This window comes from Polypterus senegalus, chromosome 1, assembly GCF_016835505.1.
Source record: "Polypterus senegalus isolate Bchr_013 chromosome 1, ASM1683550v1, whole genome shotgun sequence".
In the NCBI taxonomy this organism is placed as follows: domain Eukaryota; kingdom Metazoa; phylum Chordata; class Cladistia; order Polypteriformes; family Polypteridae; genus Polypterus; species Polypterus senegalus.
Genome location: NC_053154.1, coordinates 63,292,556 through 63,317,277, shown reverse-complemented (window position 1 = coordinate 63,317,277; position 24,722 = coordinate 63,292,556). Strand labels below are relative to the sequence as shown.

Here is a 24,722-nt window from a genome sequence, read left to right as displayed (position 1 = left end):
TGTCGCTCCCGCGGAGCGGTCAGGTAGCGGGAGTGACCAGGGGAAGGCGACTGGCCGCGGAAGGCCGGAAAGGCAGCGGAAGTCGGGAGGTTTGGAGTGGCAGTCCTTGGTGTGGGTGTCCTGGAGACCAAGGAGTCCAAATCTCGAGGTTGGGATGAGTGCCAGACCGAAGCCAGGGATCGGGAGGTCTCCAGTCTCATGAAACGTAGTGAGAAAAGGGCAGCTGCAGGGAGCGTCTCGCCTGTTGCATGGGCCAGCATAAAAGAAGCCACCGGGATTGTTGTTGGATTTTAAAGACTGCTTCCTGTACGAACGTTTTAACCTCTGATTTTAACGGATTGTTTTTCTATTGGGTTTTACCGCCACGTTTGTCTTTTAAGGATTATTTATTTAATGACTAATTTTGGAAAGCACTGCACTAATTATTGAACACTGTTTTTGTTTTGATATTTTTAATAAAAGCACTATGCACCTTTTTATACCATCCCCTTGCTATGCTGCTATGTTGTTGCCTCCACTGTCTAGCTCACTCTGTGACATTATCGACGGTGTTGGGTTCAAGGGCTTCCAAATATCAGATGGGAGAGTGGAGCCGAACCCGCATCGTCACAAGCTGAATCTTTTCAGGTTAAGCAAAAGGAGATTCAAAGTTGATAAGATTGAAGTGTTTAAAATTATGAATGGAATTAGTACAGTGGATTTAGTGTGTTACTTTAAAATGAGTTTATCAAGAACATGGGAACACACTTGGAGACTTGTTTAGGGTAAATTTGGCACCAATGTTGGGACAGTTTCTTCATACAGAGAACCACAGACACATGGAATAAATCACCAATTAGCGTGGTAGACAGTAGGATTTTGGAAGCCTTTAAAACTAGATGGTGTTATTTTTGAGGTATTAAATGGACAGGATTGACAAGCTGTGTTGGAGTGAATGGTTTGTTCCCATTTAAATTATTCTAATGTCCTAAATGTTCTAAAGCAGCAAGAACAAACTGAAGCATGTAAAGCATGACTTGCTTACAAGCATTAATGTAATTGTGCTGATTGTGGTGAGCCACTGATGAAACTAACATGACGATAATAAAGATGAATCTTCATTAAATCAAAATCCACAATTCAGAAATTAAGTGCAAAAGACAGGCAAGAGGTCATACACAGAAAAACACTAAATAATGAGGTCAAATCCAAAATGGTAAATTTAAAAACAGTACTCAAAAAGAGACAAAAGGAGAGAAACAAAACATCCAAACAAGAACAAAATCACTAATGTAACTCAATCCAAAAAACAAATCCAGAAGAGTATAAATGATTGAGCAATGCCACCATCTAAAACCTTTTTATATCTTCTGCCTCTCCATCACATGACTGCTGCATAATAAAAGTTGCAATGCAGAAGACACACCCAGATAAGAGGAGCCAAAAGGTTGAAGTCGGCAAAAGGAAGAACTGGGGTAGTACCTCAGTCCATTTCTGACACTAATCGTATTTTACCCATTTCATTACTAAATAGTTTCTGTTACATAACAAAATATTTAATTGTGAAAAAATAAGATTATTTTAATTAGTTCAACATCACAACATTAAGATCAGAGTACAAACAGAAGAGCAAAACCTTTATTAACTGAGACAATAACAATACGTCTTCCTAAAGAATGCAATTCAATTCAATTTATTCTGGTATGGTACTTGCCTCAGAAGATAGGCTCTGAATGCCTGCACAGTTTAGCAAATATGAAACAGTATAAAAATAACAAGGCATCAGTTACATAAATATTAGTTAAATATATTTAGTAAAATAATAATTGCCATCTCCAGAAGCAGGAAAAATTAACAGTAAACAAAAGCAATATTTAGCAAAATAGGAGAAATTAAGCTAACAGAACATATGGCCAGTTGGTAATTAAGAGGAAAACAAAAAGCATTTACTCTTCATAACATTTGTGGTAAAAATAAACTTCAGACGCCCATGGAAAAATTAACTCTAACTGACCTGGAACATCTGGTCACCCAACTTTTCTTGGGTGTCATACAAAGCAGTGCTATACTTGCTAGTACTATTAAATATAGGGAAAGCCAGTAAAGATCTCATTCTGTCTCTTTCTCTTCTGGTGTTCAGGGGGTATCATGCATAATGGCATATGTAGAATTCACACTAAAACATGGCATACGGGCAAAAGTTGAAATGTACAAAAAAATGCAGATGCAGCAAACCATGTGTAAGCCAACTTCCACGCACATTGAGCTACATAAATCCTGGTCGGTGTGAAATGTAATGCTTGTGCACGCACCTGCTGCCCCACCACATCTTATCCCAGAATTATGCCTCTTTGAATATGCAAATCAATATAAAAATTCCCTTAAGTATAGCGTTCTGTGAAAAGATAATGGCAAAAGCATGGGGAAAAAAGAATTTCAGTGAATGCCAAGTGGAGGCAATGAAAAACATACTATTTGTTGGTTTAAGCAGTTGTATAAACAACAAAAGGAAGTTGATCGAAAGTTCAAGTTCAGAAAGTCGCACAGTGCACAAAATAAAAAAGAAGTGGTCAGATATCAAAGTCGCCATAGAAAGGCAAGCATAGCCCACCGTCTGAGTGTCATATGGAAGTTTATTAGGGTACAGAGAAAAGGAAAAAAAATAGGGACACAGTGGAAAAAAAAGATCAGAATGTCAACTTTAATTTCAAAATTTCCTCTTTTCAAGTTGTCATTAAAGTAGAACATCATAAACTTCATCTTAAAATCATTGGATTTACTAGTTTCTCAAATTCCATCGTAACTAAAGTAGCACATTAAATGTTCCATATTCTGTGTGTTGTTCTATGTACTTTATGTGTGTGAATCACTATGTGCTTCTTAAATGAGCTTTCTCTTATGCCAACAGGACACAGCATACATTACATTCATGATATTATATCTCTCTGAACAAATTAAATACTAAGTTGTATACTTGATATCATTTTCATGATGATAGGAATTAAAGCATGCATAACAAAAGGGGGACACAGTGGCGCAGTGGTAGAGTTGACCTGGTACCCTGTCCAGAGATTGTTCCTGCCTCCCACAAAATGCTTGCTGCGCCATGTGTGACACTCTAGAAAATGATTTATTGCAACAGTACTGTCTCTTTCAAACATACTAACCCCCAATTCATGTCCTTCCTTTTCTTTCTCCAATTAACCAATTGCCACGCAATAAGTTCTTTAATAACTGTCAAGCCATCTCTAAGCTTAGAATGCCGATTCTTCAAAACTTTTAAGGAACATTGAAATATCTTTGTAGTAGATGTTTAATTATTCCATCCATCTATCCATCCAGGGTTGTGCTAGTCCCAGCAAGCTTACAGCGCAAGGCAGGAACAATCCCTGGATGGGGTGCCAGCTCGTCACTACTGCTATAGCAGTATACATTATTTAAATGAAGTTATAAATGTATCTGTATAATGTAATATACATACTTTACTGCATTTCATCTTAAAATGATTATCAAGAGCTCCAAGAAGATAGTGCTTGGATTTCTAAATCGACTTAGAAGCCAGTCATCATCATCTGTAAATACACGCTCTCTTCTATTGAATTGAATTGAATTCCTTTATTGTTATTGTATGGTACAATGAAATTCAATATGCAAATCCTTCATAAACTTATTTTCCTATAAAATGATAAAATAAAAATAATAATAAGATAAAAAAAATAATGAAAAACATGCAATATGAAACCATAAGTGACTCAGGCTGTGCAATATTACAAGTTTAGTGCAAGTTTACAGTGAGCTACTTATTACCTTACTTATAAGTTCTAACAGTTCTGCCGGGAGCACTTGATAAATTGATTGAATTTGTTTAGAGCTCTTGGGATGAAACTGTATCTGAACCGCAAGGTCCCTGCAGGAAAGCCTCTGAAGCATTTGCCATATGTAAGAAGTTCAAATAGACTGTGCGCATGGCTAAGAAAGTGTGTGGTGGAATTATCCTGATAATTCTCACTGATCTAGAAACAATCTGCCGTAGAGCTTCTCAATCAGCTGCTGCAGAGCTGTCATTCCACACTCAGATACACTGGGTTAAAATACTCTGAGTGGTGTGCTGAGAGTAATAACGCTAAAACAGCTATGGTATTTGGAATAGTTTGGCCATTCCATGCATCATTATATTGTTGCGGGTTGATTACAATCAGATGCCTTAAACTAAAAATCGATATGCGGTTAATTTCAGTGCATTTGATAAAGCCGCATCAGGGATGTGAATCTAAAAAGTAAAGGGAAACCAGACATGAACAATGGCATTGCTTTGATGCTGGGTGCCGCCAGTTTGCAAAACTGAGCCAAAAACATGCGTACACAAGTTTGACCTGGTGTGAGATTGTGCATGGCTTTACACTAAGTTTAGTTTTTACACTTCGTGATGTGAGCGTGGAAATGGGCGTTCGCAACATTTTTGTGTGTAAGCACCATTTATACATAAGGCCCCTGATTATTCTGTTATCCATGACAAACAGAAGCAGTGCAGTAAGGTCACCAATAACACCAAGTACAAATGAAGTATACCAAGAAATAATACAAAACAAGAAATTGATTCAAATGGACAATTATGATGACTGTAACAATTTATCAAGAATAAATAACTAGTTCATTGTTATTTACATTTATTTTTACAGTAAGAACAACCACAGCTGTGCTGTGCTAAAGTAATGGGCCATTAGCTTAGACTTAGACTCTAAGATTAATTACCTTCCTTTATACCGTCAAACACATTACTCTAAAGACTGGAGGCCTGAAGATTTTAGCTCATATCACAATGTACATATAAAATTGAAAGAAGGCCACATTTTGAGTATTCTCTCAAGAGTTTTAAATTGTATAAGAAGAAATAAAGGGAAAAAAGTCATCAATGGTCTAATATGTCAGAAAATTTTACTTTGAGACTGACACTAATAGTTATGTGGTCATACTTAGTAGTTCTAGTAATTATTCTTCATACAGAATTTTGAATAAAATTCAGTCTGGAAACAGTACAATTAGAATAGTCTATCAGAAAGAATTGAAATATTTAATTGTGTTATGTTGTAGTCTGGGCCTTATCTCTGGCTCAAGTATGCTTTTTGTCTTTTTAATATTTTTGTTGCCTTCTGAGCATTATTTGGTAAATTTTGTTATAAATGATGGCTTCGGTTTTGTCTTTTCCTTGTTTTACGTATGTCAAATTATGTTTTTCATTATTATTGTGTTTAATAATTACATTGTCATTACATATTGATATTGGATGTTTTGTTTTAATTATCCACCTTGTCCCGTTAAAGTGGAAGCCAAGGATGCAAGGCCATCTGATGATGCAGCAAGCAGATGTTACGAACTAAAGAGTTCCCACGCACAAAGGTCCTGAACAATGACTAAAAATGTCCACAAGAGGAGCAAATACTGTCAAGCCTCAGCTAGTAATTAAAAGGACCTTTATAAATAAAAAGATATATTTGTACAAAAAATGTTTTTTAACAAAATAAGTTCAGAGAAGCACAAAGGAATTGCCTGAAAAGGCAAAGGCAATCCAAGGCAAGCAATATCCCAAAACACAACACCAGAGAATAGTTGAAAATAGAAAGCACAAAGGTCAAAATTTCCAGAAATCACAAAAGCACTGAAGAAACACTAGAGAAGTCGCCAGTTCACAAGCAGGGCATTGCGTTTTGATTTTGATTTCTGGTTTTGTGCTTCTTGTTTTGATCTTTAGATTTCTTGGAGTTTAGCCATTTGTTCCTATTAAAGGTACTGTCTGTGTTTTGTGATTGTAGGCCTAAGGTTTAATAGTGATCCTCCTGCCTTTCTTAAACATATTCAGTTTGTCAATTTGGTCCAGGAAGGCCTGAAGCCAGTCTGAAAAGTTGGGGCTTGGTTACCTGAGGTATGGGAAATCCCGTGGGCACAGACACAAAAACAGAGCAGTTCTGGCCTTTGTGTGGATTTTTGATGGCCTAAAACCATATTTGTGCTTTGCTATACCAAGAATTCACAACAAATTCTTCTCAAAAGTAATAGACGAACAAACGCTCCCCTGTTCTGATACAGCGAAACCATCTTTATCTTACTATACAAATTTTTAGATAGAAAATGGAGGATTTATCTAGTGTAATTGTGTTTAAAGGATAGATTAGTGTTAATGCTATAATCGTGTTAGCAAATTCAGCCAACCTTATAGCTGGGTCTCATTTACAATATCTTGTTAATGTATGCAGAATAGAACATATTGAGATAACTTTTATTTTTGTATGTTTAAAGACAAGATGTTATCTCATATGCATACTTTTTGAACAGTGAAACACTTCATTAGGAACATAATTATCATTAGGTTTGATTGATTAGTTAGGCTGATATCTCCTAACAGTAGCATATAGGCAGAAAACAGTATTATGCTCTAAAGGATGCTATAACTACTTTAGCCATCATATTCCTGTTAACCATGTACTATGGCTTTCTCAATTATCCACTCTCAGCTGAGCTTTTATTAATTAATGTAGGTACTTATTTTGTCATTTACATGTATTTTTTTTATTTTGGTCTTGTTGATGTGGCACTGATATGCATTTTGTATCTGGATTGTATCCAGGATTTAATTTTGCCATAGTATATTTAAGCCTGGCCTTGAAATGCACGTCCAGTGTTCACTTTGTGTTTGGAGTGAGATCAGATGTGTATCTTCACTACACATTACTCAAATCATCTTCTACATGATTTCTTTATGTGGAAAGAAAATGCATTTGAATGTATATTTGTATTAGAAGGGGGTTGCTCTCCATCTCTGTCCACTTCTGAATGTCTTCAATGATCAGGTCACTTTATATGGTTTTTAATTTGGTCAAGTGCTGCCCAGTTGTGACTGGATCACTAAAAACAGGACAATGTCAAATAAATAATTTTGAACCTATTGTGCAGCCATACAAAACATTTTTTCGGTCATAACATAAAACTGCTTATGGCTATTTTCTACCAACTAACGTTGGTTTTGTGAACTTTTCACTTTTGTTTCTGCATCAGAACAACATTCATAACAACACATCCATACAGAGTATATATACTCCACTGCAAAAATTTAGTCTGTACGACTGACAGTCTCTTGTGTACTAGTTTGGTCTATTGATTTTAGAATAACATTTGATTCTAATCTGTTATTATTAATTGAAAAAAGGATTCCCTTCAAACATTTATAGAATTTTAAAGCTCCTATTTATAAAATCATTCCTTATATAATGAATGTTGTTTTAAGTTATTATTAGTTGCATCAATGATATGTGGGAAAGAGCATACAGGGTGTGAGTGTCTCAGTCTGTCAAAACTTTATGTTTTAACAGCTTTGCTTTCCCAGGTGACACCAGAATGCAGATGCTTTAGCTCAATGATAAAGGTTGAAGTGGCGTTTTAAATGCTAAATTATTCAGTTGTAACTGAAAAGAACTTTTAATCCAAAGAAGCTTAAAGAGAAGAATTGCGTTTCCCTTCAGTGATCCCATCTTAACACTTTGCATCAGGTTGTATAGTAACCTGCATACAAGGTCAGAATTTGCACCAGAATTGCATTTAAAAAAAATTCATGCTGCTTTGACATTTCTAGCTTTTTTCAATCAGCAACAAGCTGCTCTGATTTTTCCTTTTCCACTATTATTGAAAAAATACTGAATGTTAATAGTTACCCTATAGTAACCTCCTGTTCAATCCAGGGTGGAATTTTATCAGACATGCTGTAACCTGAGGTTTAGGCTGTCACTCCTTAAATCTAAAGACATTGAAAGGAAGCAATATTCTCTCAGGTACAGAACTACTGTGCTTTTTCTCATAGGTTCCTTTGGTTAAAATGGAACAAAAGGCTCAACAAGAAAGCCAAGTAAAAGCCCCATAGAGATATGAAAACACACTCATCACATATTGCAGAAATGCACACTACATTCCATTACATAAAACACCGTCCACCTTCTAAATCCAGTTCAGATTCAATGAGGAGTGTTGTTACTCAAGAAGCATCAGGTGCAAGGCAGGAACCAGCTTTGGGTCAAGCATTAGTCCATCGAAGCGCCCAGTCCCACATACTCCCACAAATATACTGGGACACTTTGGGACAATTCAGAATCGCTTATAACCTGCACATCTTTCGGAATATGGGAGGAAACCAGAGTACAAAGAAGAAACATACAAGACAAACAAAGCAAACACTACACAGACAATAAATGGGTACAGGATTTGAATTCAGGATGCTGGATTCATGAGACTTCATGTTAGTTTCATCCATCCATCCATTATCCAACCCGCTATATCCTGACTACAAGGTCACGGGGCTCTTCTGGAGCCAATCCCAGCCAACACAGGGCGCAAGGCAGGAAACGAACCCTGGGCAGGGAACCAGCCCACCACAGTGTTAGTTTCATTGAAGATTCAAAATTGGCTGTGCATTAGTGGGCTCTTCAATTAACTCTTCTATATCCAGGGCAGTTCCTGCCTTGCCCCTGATGTTGCCTAGGTTTGGCCTCTGCCCACTTGCAATCCTAGAATTGGATTAAGCACAAATGAAAATGTTATCTTGGATTATACAGTATAAGATAACAATAAATGAAGCTGATACAAAAATCAGCATATACAAATGACTGTGGCCAAAGAGGCCATATCCCAATGGTTGAAATGAACAGAATATTTTGTACTGAAAAGACTTTGAGCAAAGAACACTGACACACTGGCTGCATGGTTTAAGCAAGATCGCACATGGGTGAACATATTTCAAGCTTACTGAACCGTCTATCCAGAGCAGAATTTGTTGCATTAGATTTTAATGTCAGCAATGTGGACTTTATTCAAGAGGTTATTATATAGTTAGTTGTTTAAGACACTTATATTTTTAAATAACTTCAGATTTCTAGGGCCCCCTATTTCATTCTGTTTAAATCCAAAATATATCTAGCTGTGTAAAATATTGCTAATATTTGAAATAAACTACTAGTTAACTTTCTGATGTGATCCTTTGCACTACATTCTACATATACTACATACTACATGTGAATTTCCCCTTAGGATTAATAAAGTATCTATCTATCTATCTATCTATCTATCTATCTATCTATCTATCTATCTATCTATCTATCTATCTATCTATCTATCAATCATATAAAAGCATACTAGTAGTAGTTGTAGTTGTAGTATGATCATACACAGAGTAAGCACAGTTTTGTTCAACATGGATCTCTTTTTGGTACATTTTATACCAACAACTATTTACAAAAATAACTCTATGCACCTGGTAGTACTGTATTTTATCTTGGAAAGGACCAAATTACACACCTATCTAGGTCAGATTTGTTCATCTTCCAAACTGCAGATAAATATTCTTTTGGCTAAAACAGTGACTCTGGAGTGAAAAAGGTGAGGGTAGGAATCAATCATTGTTTGAAAGGAGTACAGAAAAACTTAAATACACATCAGGAATACACATAAATGATCTATTAATTTGATTTCATTATCAGTAGTTAGTAACACTTGGAGCTCCAGTCCTCAAAGAAAGTTGGTACATGCACCTCTTATTAAACACAGACACCCAATCTACCAAGGTTGCTGCAATGTCCTTCACGGTCACGGCTTTTTCCTGACAGATGTGCCACATGTTCAGAATGACCTGAAGTTACCTAACATGTCAGAGGAAGCAAGCACCTCTAGTTCTTTGGTCATGTATGACTTTCTGCTGTACTCGTTATGTACGAATGATGCATGCGATGAAACAGATAAGTTGGCCTGTGCAATGTGTCTCACTGTCACAGAGGCATACGTCGCTGTTCTGTTTCTGTCAGCCACTGCACATGTCTGCAACACTGCTTGCATGAGAACGACCCAAATCCCCCTGCTGTGCATTTCCTGTAAACCACAGTGCGTGTCTGCATTACCACTTGCCGTGAGGAATGCAGTTGCATCGCTGCCTGCCATAAGAAAGATTTGAAGCCCAATTTTGTCACCGAGGTAGTCAACACATCAAATTCATGGGTTGTACTCCATGTATCAAAGCACAACCTGTCGACTAAGACCAAAACCAAAGCTCAAGGCCCAGGGTTTTGCAAGTTTTTGCATGACAGACAGTCCTTAGCAGTTTACATACATAGATAATATTAATCTTGCCATACTTTCTCTTAATACATTGATTTATGATCATTAGAATGTGCCAATTGTTGACCTCCATATCGTTCACAGGGGAGCAAATGTAGCTAGGACAGACAGCTTAATTCATTGTCCCTCTTACTTTCCAGGAATACAAAGACAGCCTGATAAATTACAGAATCAGAATCAGAAGAATCAGAATATCTTTATGGTCATTGTAACAAATACAACAAAATTAGGTGCAGTCCCTGCGTTGTCAAAATATAAATAAATATAATTACAAAAGGATAGGAAAGGATAAGGAGAAATGAGGTAGAACACAAGCATTCAACATAAGACCTTATTGCACATGAAACATTATTGCACAAGATGTCATCTATTGCACTGCTGCATTGGAGGTGATTGGGTGGCATTCAGTAACACCTTACCTATGCACAAACTATGTTTCTTGTCTGGAGTAACATGGACAATGGTTTTTAAAAATGTGAAATCAATCTCAAGATCAATTATTTGAAAATTTGTTGTACGTTACAGAATAATTCTTCTATACATATTCTGGCAAGCCAAATAGAAATTGTCAGACAACTTCAGAATGACATGGGTATATTCTTATTCTGTGTTAGTTTTACCTATGTTCCCCAACCGTCTTAGGACACAAGGCATTATACTCAAATAGTGGTATGCAACCAGGAGTAAGAAACACATCAGCTAAGCTGATTTGTGTTTTCCAATAAATAAAATTGAGTTATGTCTACATGTATACATTTATGTTTATCATGATGCTGGAGATTGGTGACATTGTTGCATTTTGGTATGACATGCAAATTAAAATTAACTGGATTCTGCACATGTGACAATACTACTACTACAACTGTTTCTCATACTGCTACCCCGTGTGTAGTGTTCATCTCTTTTTACATGCCATTATTTAACAGTGGGTGGAGCATCAGGCCACTTGTGCATACAGAGGACTCCTGAAACTGCGATGAAAGTTGCATAGCATGCAAAGTAGGGCCATATTTGAAGTATTAAGATAGATAGCACATGAATGACTTGCAGATAAACCAGTAACATATCCGACAAGAATCAGACAAGAGGACCATATGTATGTAAAATATCATGCAAAAACTAAAAGAAAATAAAACACCAATGTACAAGGTTTTTAATTAATGGAGCTGCCTTTGGCCATTAGCCAGGTATGATTGTGCTGTGGCAACTTCTTCAGTAGTTTGACTGTCCCTTCATGACTGGCAGACTTGATTTTGACAATTTTATCAATGGAAAGCTTTTCAGATCCTCGCTGAGAACATCTAGCCTTTTTGTTAACAATAAAATCAGTCAACAAAAGGTTTACAAAATTGGTTCAATGAAAAGGAGATGAGGAAAAATGTTTTATGCCGTGCTTTCTCTGACCCTCAGGAGTAGTAATAATTTCAGTATTACTGCCTTTTTTCATTCTTCAGGGACATCTTCCATTTTAAATAATAAACACAGATAATGCAGGAACATAAGTTCAAAGACACAGTAATATATATGTGTTAAGATGTATACATTTTAGAAACCTAATTTTTAAAATCTGTTAATAAGGGTGTATTGTCTGTTTCAGCATGCTGTTTTATGTAATTGAGGTTTACTTTATAATGAAGCTTCTATCCCGAGAGAACAAATACAAAGACTAAATCCCTCCATTGTCTTTATTTATTTATTTTTTTGGCTTTCCTAAACTTTCAATTTCACTTGTCTGAAAATACTGATTCACAATATTTGTTTATAAATAACGCTACTTTTATCTTTCATGCACTTTATTTATAACTATCATGCATTATTTTTCTATGCACCATCTAGCATCTATTTAAGTTGTCTGGATTCTGCAAGGATTAAAAGGGGCAACCCAGTTGGTGCCCCATCATTTATTCTGTGACCAGTGTGTCCTCTTGGTTGACAACAGTGGATCACAAGATACGATCATATTCATTGCACTTTCCCCTTGGGATTAATAAAGTATCTATCTACGTATCTATCTATCTATTTATCTATCTACTCCTCGCCATCTTGCTTTTTTAAGTCTTTTAAAAACCACCATCTTGAACTTTAAACTTCAATTGGCTACTTTTGATGCACAGATCCAGAATTCTGGTAAGTTAAGTGATGTCACTACAGACTGAAATGCTGTAAAGTAGCAACAGACTGATATTTAATTATGTGGCATCTTTATTACTCTAAATACAGGTTGTTAAAATGGCAATCATATTGGCAAACTTGGCAACCACTTTTTAATTGACCCCCTTAATATAGGTAATAAAATATTTCTTTAAATAAATTTAATATATATTATATTTCTGTTAAGGTTGTTTCTGTATTATGTCCTAATGCCTTGCTTAAAAGAACTAAAAGAGGTATTTTCTCCATCTACACACTGCCCAATTTAGAATCTATAATCTGCCATATAACTAACGGTATATGAGAAGAAAAACAAGCGAATTAGGTAATCTCCAGGCAGAGGAACTACCAGCCAGGAACTGGGATCCAAATACACTGAAATTGTGGCAATATGTCAAATGAATGAAAAGAAAAAAAAAATCTTAACTAATCTTTTTCCACAACACATTTTCATCCTAGGATAATTCTAATAGGTTCTATTAAAGCAACTTGCTGGAGTTAATTATTTACTAAAACATCATTATTTACAGCTCCTACCTCTGACATTTAATTTTTGAATAAGTTATGTGACACTAAACAAGACCTTCAATAACAAAAAAAACTAAAACTAGAAGTCTAAATCAAGTGACAGTTGTTACTTTAGATGAAAAGATGAGCAGACAACCCACACTTGGGACTATTCAGTAATGAGTTTAAAAATTTTAATAACCCGGTTTGGTGCGTTGTGCTTCTACTGAAATGTCTGCAACGTGCAGCTACTGAACATTAGCTTGTTTAACCCAAGCTGTAGAGTCTAGGAGGCAGCCTGGCAGCCTTTTCATTAAAGAAGGAAAAGAAAAAAAATGCCGAGTCAGAGGGGAAAACAGAAATGAGCTCATTGAGAAACAGACTGACCCAAAATGAACTAGGCATGAAACAAAGGCCAGGATGTTTCACATTAGAGCTGTGCAGTGTTGCTATGCAGGCTCTTTTGAGCACTTATTTAAACTGACAGCATTTGAATTTCTAGCATTGTTCTCCTATTTAACAGAAAACCTTAAATGTCATCCAACAAGCAACAGTGATATCTTCTTCTTCGTTTTTATGATGTTAAAGAATTAGCTTCTCAAAGACATGTTTCTGATTATAAGAAATGGAGACAGAAATGTAAATTAAGATTTGGATTCCTTCCACCATATTCTGAGAGCGAAACCCTGAACAAATATGAGTTGCAATTCTATTCTTACAGTATATGATTGATCAAATTAGCAAGATCAAATTTCAGTCTGCCCTAAGGTGGTCATTAAAAAATCAAAAATCAGGTCACTGTCCTAAAACAAATTATTAAAAATATGTAAGGATGAAAAGGTTCATTTATCAATACTAAAAAAATGTACCTGACCCACTGAGGATGGGTTTCTGCACTATATACAGTTTTATCAAGATGGATGGATGGCTGCTACAATTCTGCAATGGAAAAGTGGGTTCAGAAAAAGAATAGATGAGTGAATGGATAAAGGGATAGATTTATGGATAACAGCTAGTCATGCTTCAAGTCTGACAGTGTTGCGATTAGTCATGGCTACCAAAAATTCTACATTGGAGTAAGTATATCCAGAAAATGGATGGATGGATGAAAAGATGCATAATGGCTAGTCCATCTCATCCAGAATTGAGTTCTGCATCCAGTGTTGCTGGAATAACCTTTGGTTCCACTAAGAACTGTAATAAAAATTTGTTCTTGAAATATTTGATGGATGGATGAAAGATAGTCCATCACAGATTCCTCATTTGATCTGATTGCCACTCAAGTATGTACTGGTACCCCACCACTCAGTAATGGCAGAAGCACTTTTAAAAACATGTGAATGAATACAGGCTAGGGAAATCATTTAGAATTAAGTAATTTTCTGACAATTACTGTAGTAGTACATGAAGTGCAATGTAGTAACTAAAGCTACAAGCTATAAACTCAAAGGCTACCTGTTCAGTCTTCTCATCATTTGACCCTCAGCAAGTCTTCACCCTGTTCACCCTAAATGTAACGGGTTTATGAGGAGATTTACTATATTGAGCAAGTTACACTATGTTTTTTGGGCTAAATACTGTTTTTTAAATATACAAAATTTGACACACTAGTCAGTCATGGACAAATAACGATTATTATGAATAACCACTCTACATCTATCTATCTATCTATCTATCTATCTATCTATCTATCTATCTATCTATCTATCTATCTAAATTCACCCAGTATGATTGAATTTGCTTGTGCTAAACAATACTTTATACGTAATTGGTGTCCATATTCTACTGCGTATTTTCTGGGGTAGGCTTCCCATGTCCTTGTATTGGATATACTAAATTCAGGAAAGGGATAGAGAGAAAGCTAGAGAGGTCAAAAACCTGAAATTGTGTATAATAAATGCAAAAGGACGTCTGAACTTTTAAGTGCAAAAAAATCCTTAATCCTTATGAATCATCATCAGGGTGGACCATTTTTTATGCTTCACTAAACCGATTGGTTGTCTGAAACATTGTGGCTCTTTTAACAACTACTTCCTTACTACATTAAAGAAAAAATGTTAAAGATGTAATAAAATGTAGCTAATTGTGTGTCTACACTTACAGAGGCTTTGCAGTCCAATCAGCACATGTGCATTTAAACGAAAACAATGCCCTGTCAAACGTCCTAAAGTGTTGTCTTTTACTCTTAATAATTACCTGTTTAATTCTCCTATTATATAAAGCCTTTGCTCTTTACTTGCATTATTGAGCCTTGGGTGCCCATGACCCTGTCGCCGGTTCACCATTTGTTTTTCCTTGGACCCCTTTTGGTAGGTACAAACCACTGCATACCAGGAACATATCACAGTTTTGGAGATACTCTGACCCATTCGTCTAGCCATCACAATTAGGTCTTCGTCAAAGCCACTCAGTTCCTAATGCTTGTACCATTTTTCCTGCCAACACTTCACCTTCGAAACTGACAATTCACTTGCTACCTAATAGATCCAACCCCTAACAGGTGTCACTGTAATGAGACAATCAATTTTACTCACTTCTGCTGTCAGTGGTTTTAATGTTGTGGTTGATCGGTGCATTTTAACAATAATTATCACTAGTCATCTACTTATACAGCTGGCTTTTACACAATATTCCTTAGAACATTAGAACAATTTTGACAAGAACAGGACATCAACAGACTCCACCATTCAATTCACCTAGATTCTCAAAAATAACACTGAGTCAAGTTCTACTCTCTACCCCAATACTTTGTCATGCCATGTGTTTATTGAACTTTGTGTGAAAAAAAAAACTTTATAACAGTTTTGTGAAATTTACCTTTAACTCCTTTAATCTTCCCTTATCTGTCAGTCCCAGAATCACCCTAAGCTCTTTGTTTTGGAGTTTCTCCAGCAACGCTATGTCTTTTTTGTAATATGGAGAAACTGTATATAGATCTCCAGATAAGGCTTCACTAGTAAGTTATATAAATTAAGCATAACCTCCATTGACTTGTACTCTGCACATCGTGATATATAACCTAACATTCTTTCAGCTTTCTTGATTGCTTCTGCACACTGTCAGGATCTAGATACTGTAGGTATAAGTCCTCTATTCCTTCAAAGTACTTCTCATAAAGTTTCAAGCCTCCATTTGTATATTCAAATCTAACATTTAATACTTCCTATGTGTAAGTCTTTTTATTTACTTAAGTTAAATGTCATTTGCCACAAATCCTTTCAAGCCTGTATATTGTCCAGATAATAGCAGATTCTACTTGTAGCATCATCTGCAAACTAAAACATTTTGTTTTTGTATTTTTATCCAGATCATTGAAGAACATTAAAACAAGTAACGCCCCAGCTTTGATGTCTGTAGGATAACATTTTTAATGTCACTATTAGTCTGCATTTGTACATAATTTTATTGGATTTAATCATTTTGGTGGTAGTATAAACTTTTTCTGAGGATTTAAAATATGTAGAGTTCAAGTATATCTTCACTGCGCATGTTAAAAGAGATTTTGAACTAGATGATTTATTTTATCATCTTGTTTTTTGTTTACAATGATGCCATTTTTGGGCAGCAGTATTTTAAACACACTACCATATAGCAGTGATCATCACGATTAGTGACATCATTATCAATGTTTCACAAACTTCCCAACAGCTATACTTGAGTAAAAGTAGAGATACCTTTCTGGAAAGTGACTCATGCAAAAGAAAATTTTGTCAGTGAGGAAACCACTCAAGTAATGCATTGTAAATAAGTATCAAAAGAACAAGTAAAAGCCGGATCTCTCTCTATTTTGCATACAGTCAAAAAAAGTTCTTAAAAGCTTAAAATAATTCAGGCTGCCATTTTTTGCTTGTGAGTCATATTTCAATCACGAATGTATGAGTAAAGGAACTGCAGCTTGAAGCAGTGACGTTCAGCATTTGCAGAGGCATACAGGCTGCCTCTAGTTTAAGAATCAGAAAATCCATTCCTAGAAACCCCTTTGTAAAGTGAATTGTCATATCACCAACACCAAATTACAGTTAATTTAAATGCCAATCTTTTTAAAGCATTCCCTGACCCGATTTTTGTTCAAATAACACTGAAATACATTAAAACTGGCAGAATTAGTTTAATAATAACATTAGCCATAAAAAAAAAAACTCTAACATGACACTACCCTTTTTTTAAATAAAGTTTAATTATGTGTTTTATAACTTCTAGTTTCACAGTTAAAGGAATACTCTTTCAGTTTTTCTTTGACTTTTCTACTAGTTCACAATTTGTTTTGGAGCAATTAGGCCCAGGATGATGTCAACAGACATGACATTGTGAATGAACCACAGCATGTGAACACACAGGTACACCTGGCTCCATCCTGCAGAATTAGCCCCACCCCTTTCAGCAGGCTGCTGTGCGGACAGTGTCTCAACTCAACATCACCTGTAACAACAATCGAGACTGGGACTGTACATCACCAACGCCCAGACCCACCTCAAATATCCAGCCCCCACAACGTTTTACAGGCTGCGACGAAGTGTACTTGGAATGACCGAGTAGATGTCCAGGTGTTACAGTCATCAGTGCACATTTGAAAATCATCTCAGGTTCTTCATATATTCCAATTATCCTAAAGCGTTAAATCCTAAAGCGGGGGAAGATTGTGTTTTAGACAACTGATTGAGCAAAGGATTGTATGTATTTGCATAACTCATTTGTTTTTCTGTTTAAAACTGCAGTAACAAATGTGTCATGTAAAATATATATCAAAATAGTCATTTGGATTTGAAAATATGAGGAAATAAAAGTGAAAGAAGACAGAAAGTAGTATACTCAAGGAATGCAGAAATATTCTCCAAACACACTGAAGTATAGTAACAAAGTATTTCTACACAACATCGGTCATTATACCTTTCTGTATAAATATGGGGGTAACTGACATTTTCACTCTCCCCTGGCGGATAATCTCTGTCAAAAAAACTTAACGGTAGCTAGTTTTCCAAGAGTTTAGCATCAGGAATTATTTTCAGTATTAACTCACTTTTTCTTGTTTGCCCCTTTTCAGTTAAGAAGATTTGTTTTTGTTTTCATCTTTCTGGCTAAGACCTTTGTGCTACTCTGACTAGTCTTTTGTGATCATCTTCTGGTCAATTTCCTTGTGCTCACAATAATTTTAGAGTTTCCTTATAGGCCTCTAATAAACATCACCGTAAGAGCCGTAATTTAAGTGAACCTTTTCATTTAAACAAGGATGGCTTTTAAATATTTGTAAATGCACCATCGTTAATTTCATGTGTTTCAGTGAGAGTTCTTGTGTGCAGGCGAGATAGGTGTTGTGTAATTCCAGATGTGAGAGGGGGGAATTTGTTGGGCAGAAGGAAATGAAGCAATACAGACTTTAACTGTGTCTTAATATTTACAAACTGTTATAAGATGAATTTGTTATTGTTCTTCGAAATAAAGTTGTTGAACTTTTAAAAGAAGACTCGCGTCAGGTCTATGCAACAAATTAATTCATTGGAAATTACATTCTGCAAATGAAAGAAGAAACATCGTTACAATCACCTAATTCTGAAAATATTGTGTCACCATAATCCTTTGGATGAGGTGTTTAAGCCAATTTAGTACCCACCTACACACAGTGCCCTGAATTCCACTTCATTTGGATTGACCTCTAACTTATCATGTGGTACTTTAACATAAGCCTTCTGAAAATCCTATGCACCTCTATAATCATATGCTTTTGTTGCTTATGTTGTTATTGAGAGGATAATGAGCGTGAATGAAGTGCCTCAACTGAGAAAATAGGGGAAATTAGCCTGGTTGTTGGAAAAGGCTGTGGCACTGTTGAGAGACAAAACTGATGCTGCAGAAAGGATAATGCAACAAATACAAGAAATAAGGTTGAAACCTTATGGCATTTAAGCAGTCGAGCTTTAATAAATTAAATATTACACTTACTCCTGCCCAGGATTGGTTCCTGCCTTGTGCCCTGTGTTGGCTGGGATTGGCTCCAGCAGACCCCCGTGACCCTATTCGGATTCAGCGGGTTAGAAAATGGATGGATGGATGGATGAACTTACTCCTGAACCATGTTTTTCAAGTACATAATAAAATGTAAAATTCAAAAACAGATGACAAACACATCAGCAAAGCTGCTGTGTGGCACCATTATTTTGATTTAATCTTCCTAATGTCCTTTATCCAGTTCAGAGGTGTGAGAAGTCATATTAGCAATGGGTACAAAGCCAGAGTCTGTCTTAGGTGCTCTGTTGACAGTCCTTCATTTGAACGATGTGCTTTTATGCTCTGGGAAGTTGACCTTTTCACCCTGTTCCCTGAGCACAACTGGTACGACATGGAATTTCTTTTTTTCTTCCGTGTAATTATAGAAAATAACCCTGCAAGCAGTTTTGGTAAAGAATGGGGTAATGGCATTGTGCTATAATGAGCCTTTTAGTACACTCACCACTCCATACATTATTTTTCAAATGGATTCCTGCATGTTTTATTACTGCACTCCAAAAACTCCCTTAAGTGTTCAAAAAATGTTTTAAAATGTAGCCAATTTTGGATCATCAAGTCTCAGAGTGACTAAAATTATGATTTAGATGCATGTGTCAATAACTGCTGTTCCCAATGAGAGTGGCAGATGTATATATAATTAAAGAAATTCCACCAAATGCTACACTGTTATGCAAAAATCTTACAGACTGAAAGTGAAAGTAGGACAGTATTGTACTGTCCAAATTCTGAAGCTGAAGAAAAATGAGGCGAGCTATTTGGAACTTGTTCACTATGCTTACTGCACCTGAGACACCAGGCTAAGAAAAGAAAGTAGATGCTAAAATACACTTTGTGTCCAATTACTACAGTAAGCAAGGCCACCTTTGTATCAGTTTTTAACCCATTTATCCCTTTCAGGGTCACTGGGAGCTGCTATCCAGCTGCATTGGATTAAAGGGTAACAATCTCTAGTTGGGTTGCCAGTAAAAACAAAGATATGAAGATTAACTATGGGATTGGATGGGAAAAAATCAAATGGCATTGTGCCCTCAATGAGTAAAACTGTAACTCTCTATTTTGACTCATTATTTACCATATTGTTTCACAAAAGTGGTGCTGCTCCTAGGTTCACAGTCATAGGGACCATGGCTCAGCTGACAGTCTTTTCACTGTCTGTGTGGATTTGGCACATTAAATGGATTTTCTCAGGATACTCCCATTTTCTCTCAAAGTCTATAAATTCACCGTGCATTAGGGCTGTTTCAGACCTGTGTATTTTGTAGTTAAGACTTCCATATGTCATTTTGTGTGCATTAATGCATATAGGTTTATAAAATTCCATGTGACAATTCCAAATGCATCCTTCTGTCACTTTCTATTTTAATAAAGTTCTCCTGCCAGTTGCAAATCATCTGTTGACTCATCTATGTTCCGCTGTTCTTTTAGTATGCTGCCCAGATTGTGAACTATGACGGCAATATTGGCAACTGAAGTCCTAAATATGAATGACAGACCGAGACGATATTGGATACATTCATCCAAAGCACTTGGAGAATGTATGTGGTCAGCCTCATCTGTGGGTAACAAGAAAAAGGAAAGGGTGGTGTACTGCCTCGGAGAGGACACAGTATATGTAATGGGAAGGAACAGTAAATTAGACATCGTCGAAAGTCAAACATTTGTAATCAAACAGTCTACTGATAGAGGAAACAAAAACTAGAAAATACACACAACGTTACAGTATTTTCTTAAGAAGTTATCCACAATCCTGAATAGAGACGTGATGTCAGTGCTGACCTTTATTCTGTTGTGCAACTAACGTCACACACCATACTTATTACCCTGATAATGTTACAGGAAAAGCTCCAAAATAGCAGCAACCAGGACAAATACAGTGTGAAAAACAATGCATAATTGTTTTAATATTGTAAAATATATTTCATTTTACAATTCTGCATAATTCAAAACAATCACAAAAACAAACAAAAAAAAACTTGCAGAAGAAGTGTGTATTCAAATAAAGAAACATTAAAAACAAAACAGGATCACAACAGGTGGTTGCTGGTAAAGAGTTAAGGACCAGAATTCCTGTCTTCTATTTGTTTCCTGTGAAACAAACTCACTAATGTGCATGATAATGTGCTTCCAAACTTCTTTGTGTGCAACATATGCAGAATGTCACATTTTTTAAAAATATATTTTGCTCTTCTACTGTGATGTGAATGGGAGCCATAGAATATAATTGGCGTACTATGAGTTAATTTGATTCCAGGACTACAGAAGACACATAGGAATAGAAGCCCTTTGTGAGTCCATGTACCTTTGCAATGAACTGGAATTGATACACCAAACTCTGCCAGTACAGTAGCCTGGCAAAAGTCAAGAAGAAGACGGTTAGAAGCTGGCTAAGGGAAAAAGTCATCCAAGGTTTAAAGAACTCTTCTTCATATAAGGAACCATAACATCAACAACACAAATGTATTTCTTGTATAGCACAAATTAACACAAAGAATGCCTCAATGGCTTTTAACAAGACCTTTTTTTGACAGACCCCCAGCCTTGACTCCCAAAGAAGAATAAATAAAAATTAAAAGGATCTTTTAGTGGAAGAGCCTGTTCTTATCAAAACTGATTTTATGTTTTTACATATTAAGTTCATTTTTACTAAATTAGCTGAAACTGCATCACTCAACTGAACAATCAAAAGGCAAATGAGTGAGTCAGTGAGTGAGTGAGTCAGTCAGTAGTTAATTAGGAACTCTAAAATGAACCAAAATTATAATAATTACAGTATATTTGGTAAAGATTTCAGACTTAAACTGAGAATATGCAGATATCACAGCCTCAAGGTCAGGAGTTGCTGCCCACTGATGTTGTAAGTACCTGAAAGTCTATCAGTTTCAAGAAGATCCAACTCAAGGGATTAACAGAAATAAAAAATAAGCTAAACATAGAGCAATATATATATATATATATATATACTGTGTATATATATATATATATATATATATATATATATATATATATATAAGCAATGCCTGGAAGAAAAACACAATCAACTTTTGCATTTACTACTTCTAATAAATTATTTAAGGCTCTTTTCAGTATAAAATGTACACTTCACATTAAATTTCCACACAAAAACTGTTATTAAGATTAAAATCCGGCTGTTGATGCGATGGCTACACCAATCAGCAAGGCATGATTAGGTTAAACAGAAGGGAATCTGAATCTGTCTCACCATTCATAATTTAAGGAAATTACTATTTTGGCAGCACGGCGAGCTTGTAATCTCAAGTAAAACAGTGCCGCTGCGAGGTATCAGAATTACAGGATGACTTAGATTGCCTGTTCTAAAACCTCCTCTGCTGTCTACAAGAAATCATCATGCTACATCAAAAGGAATACAGTGTTTCAATCAGAAAATGAATTCCTTGTTTTTACCACTTTTGCTTTTGCCCCCAGGATGCATACAACAAACCATTATTCCGTAAATTCTTAGTACATTACCTGCCATTACATCATTACAGCCAAGCAATTAATAAGGCAAAGGCAGGATAAATACAAATGCAAGGACATTTCCCAGGTTGGGAGCATATAAATTAAAACATTATCCCATTACATGAAACAGATTTGCTATGAAGTACTCTTACACCTACTGTACATTCCACTGAAATATAACACTATAAAATGAAATTTGTTCAAGAAATAACATAATGTTCTCCATCCCACTTGATTCAAATTAGCACCCAGATTACCTAGAACCCACCCTGGTAGCAGGGCACAAGGCAAAAACCAACCCGGTAGAGGCATAACGTACTACCAAAGTAAAATACATTCTCTGCAAAGGTGGGTTAATACAAACCCACTCCCTGAAAAGGCTGGTTATCCATTTCAACAAAGGGCTCAGTCATGTACACATTGTGTCAATTACAATCGCTCTTTAACCTAACACAGACATCTAAGGAGTGTGGGAGGAAAACCAGACTACCAGGAGAAAACTCCATGCAGACACTGGAGGAACATGTAGACTGACAGGTGCTGGATTCAAACTAAGGACTATGGAATCATAAGGAAGTTGAGCTAACAAATGTACCAATAAATGAAAGGACAATATAAAAGTCTATACATGAAAGAAAGAAAATATTGCAGAACTTTCTTACCTTGAAATTGCCAGCATAATCTTCATCTTTGTTCCCCTCATGTCCCTCCTTCAGTGCAATAAGCGTAAATCCTCTGAAGTATGAAGGACTGGTTGCAGACAGAGTCACTAAAAATGGCAGAATAAAACAATGAGAAGTCTTGTAACCTGAGCAACTCCAGAGTCCAAATAAAAGCAGGGTTCTTTCTTTATCCTAGAAGAAATTCTTAAGTAAACGTGTGCAGTTTTTCAAAGTTCCTTTTTTTGCCATTTCACACTCACAATATGTATTGTGTATGTTAAAAAAATTCATCTTCAGAATCATTAAAAGCACTTCCTTACAAGAACAAACAGCTCTGCAACATTATTTCAGTTATTCTTTCCATCAGAAAGACACCCATTACACAAATTTAAAACTCAAATGATTCCTAAAGTGTCCTGTATTGCTTTTTGTAGGATTCAGAATTTACCTGCTCTAAGCTTCAGGAGAAATTTATATTCATGGAGACACAGGCTGAAATTGTAACTGTGAATAAAACATTCTTCATCCAGAGTCTTATTTTAAAGTGAGAGTAAATGAAACCTTCACTTCCTGAAAGCTAATGGTCCAGCAAGGTTCCCTTTTGAAATGCTTGGACTGCCATGCATATATTTAACAAAATGATGAGGTCTCTTAGGTGGAACATGAGCAAAACATGGAATTTTTAACAGTTTATGTAATCTTTGTCAGCCACGGAGTACAAGTTGGTTTAACCAGACCCCAAAAAGTGAGCTGAATACAAAAACATTAAGTGTCCTGCTTTATGGTATTTCTATGAATGCTCTCAGCTGCTACCATATAAGTGTAATGAAAAAGAAAAAAAACTTGGATAATAAAATTAATAGTTTAATTTAATGTTGATGCAAACATCCACATTCTGCTCAGACAGTTTGGCATCTAAAAACTGTCAAGATAAAATAAGCAGATGTGTCCATGTGTATTCTGTGCCAGATGGCAAAGGAAAAAAAACAGCAAGTGTCATTCAATTTTTCTATCATAATGTGCTTTACATAAGAAGAAACGTCTCAGCAAGGAATAACGCTAGGTCTGAGTTTTTTCTTCTCTTCAACAGACCACTAATTGAGACATCATGTTCATGGACTTGCAAGATCAGCACTTTTCAGGTTTTTTTTGGGTAAGGTACCTGCTCTCACATTATTAAGGTTGCTGATCTCAGCTGTCAGAACAAAATGAAAATTTCCATGTCATTTCTACACAAAGCCATAGATGCAAAAGAAACAAAAGAATTTGTTTAAACAGAAAATCTGAACAGGCATAGAAAATACATATTATGTTCCTGCACTGAAGCAAAGAGCAGATTCATTTGAAATACACAAGAACATAATGGATTATCAGAACACTTTCTTGTTCAGAAAAAAATAATAAGAATAATAATAATTCTGGGTCTTTGCTAGTCCCCAATCTTGATTTTTTCAATCATTCCCTGAAATAGGCCCAAAACACCCCCAATGAAAACATTACCAGAGGCTATCAGACACATTAATCAATTAACCTCTCTGCATCCCAATTCAACATTTTCTTGAAATGTTTTTCTTTTTCCTTTTATTATGAACTCAGTTATTTTAAGCACAACGTATCTCCAAGGAAAAATACATTCCCAGCAAAGCTTGGCTAATGCTCTGACTTGACTGCAAATTTAGAAAGAATATCATCCTCTGTTTTATTTGATGCATTCCTGTAGCTGTTCATTAAAAATGTAGCAACACAGTCGGCACAACTACAGGCTGCTTCAAAAAACTTCTTGAAAAAAAT

At 35.9% G+C, this 24,722-nt stretch overlaps 1 protein-coding gene across 1 annotated transcript in view; it reads right to left on the bottom strand.

The window, feature by feature from the left end:
• Nucleotides 1-24,722, bottom strand: part of LOC120526619 (spondin-1) — a 558,899-nt gene that overhangs the window by 529,973 nt on the left and 4,204 nt on the right. The window contains exon 2 of the mRNA XM_039749784.1: nucleotides 22,932-23,038. Within this exon, the coding sequence (XP_039605718.1) occupies nucleotides 22,932-23,038 (107 nt within the window). The remainder of the gene's footprint in view (nucleotides 1-22,931; nucleotides 23,039-24,722) is intronic.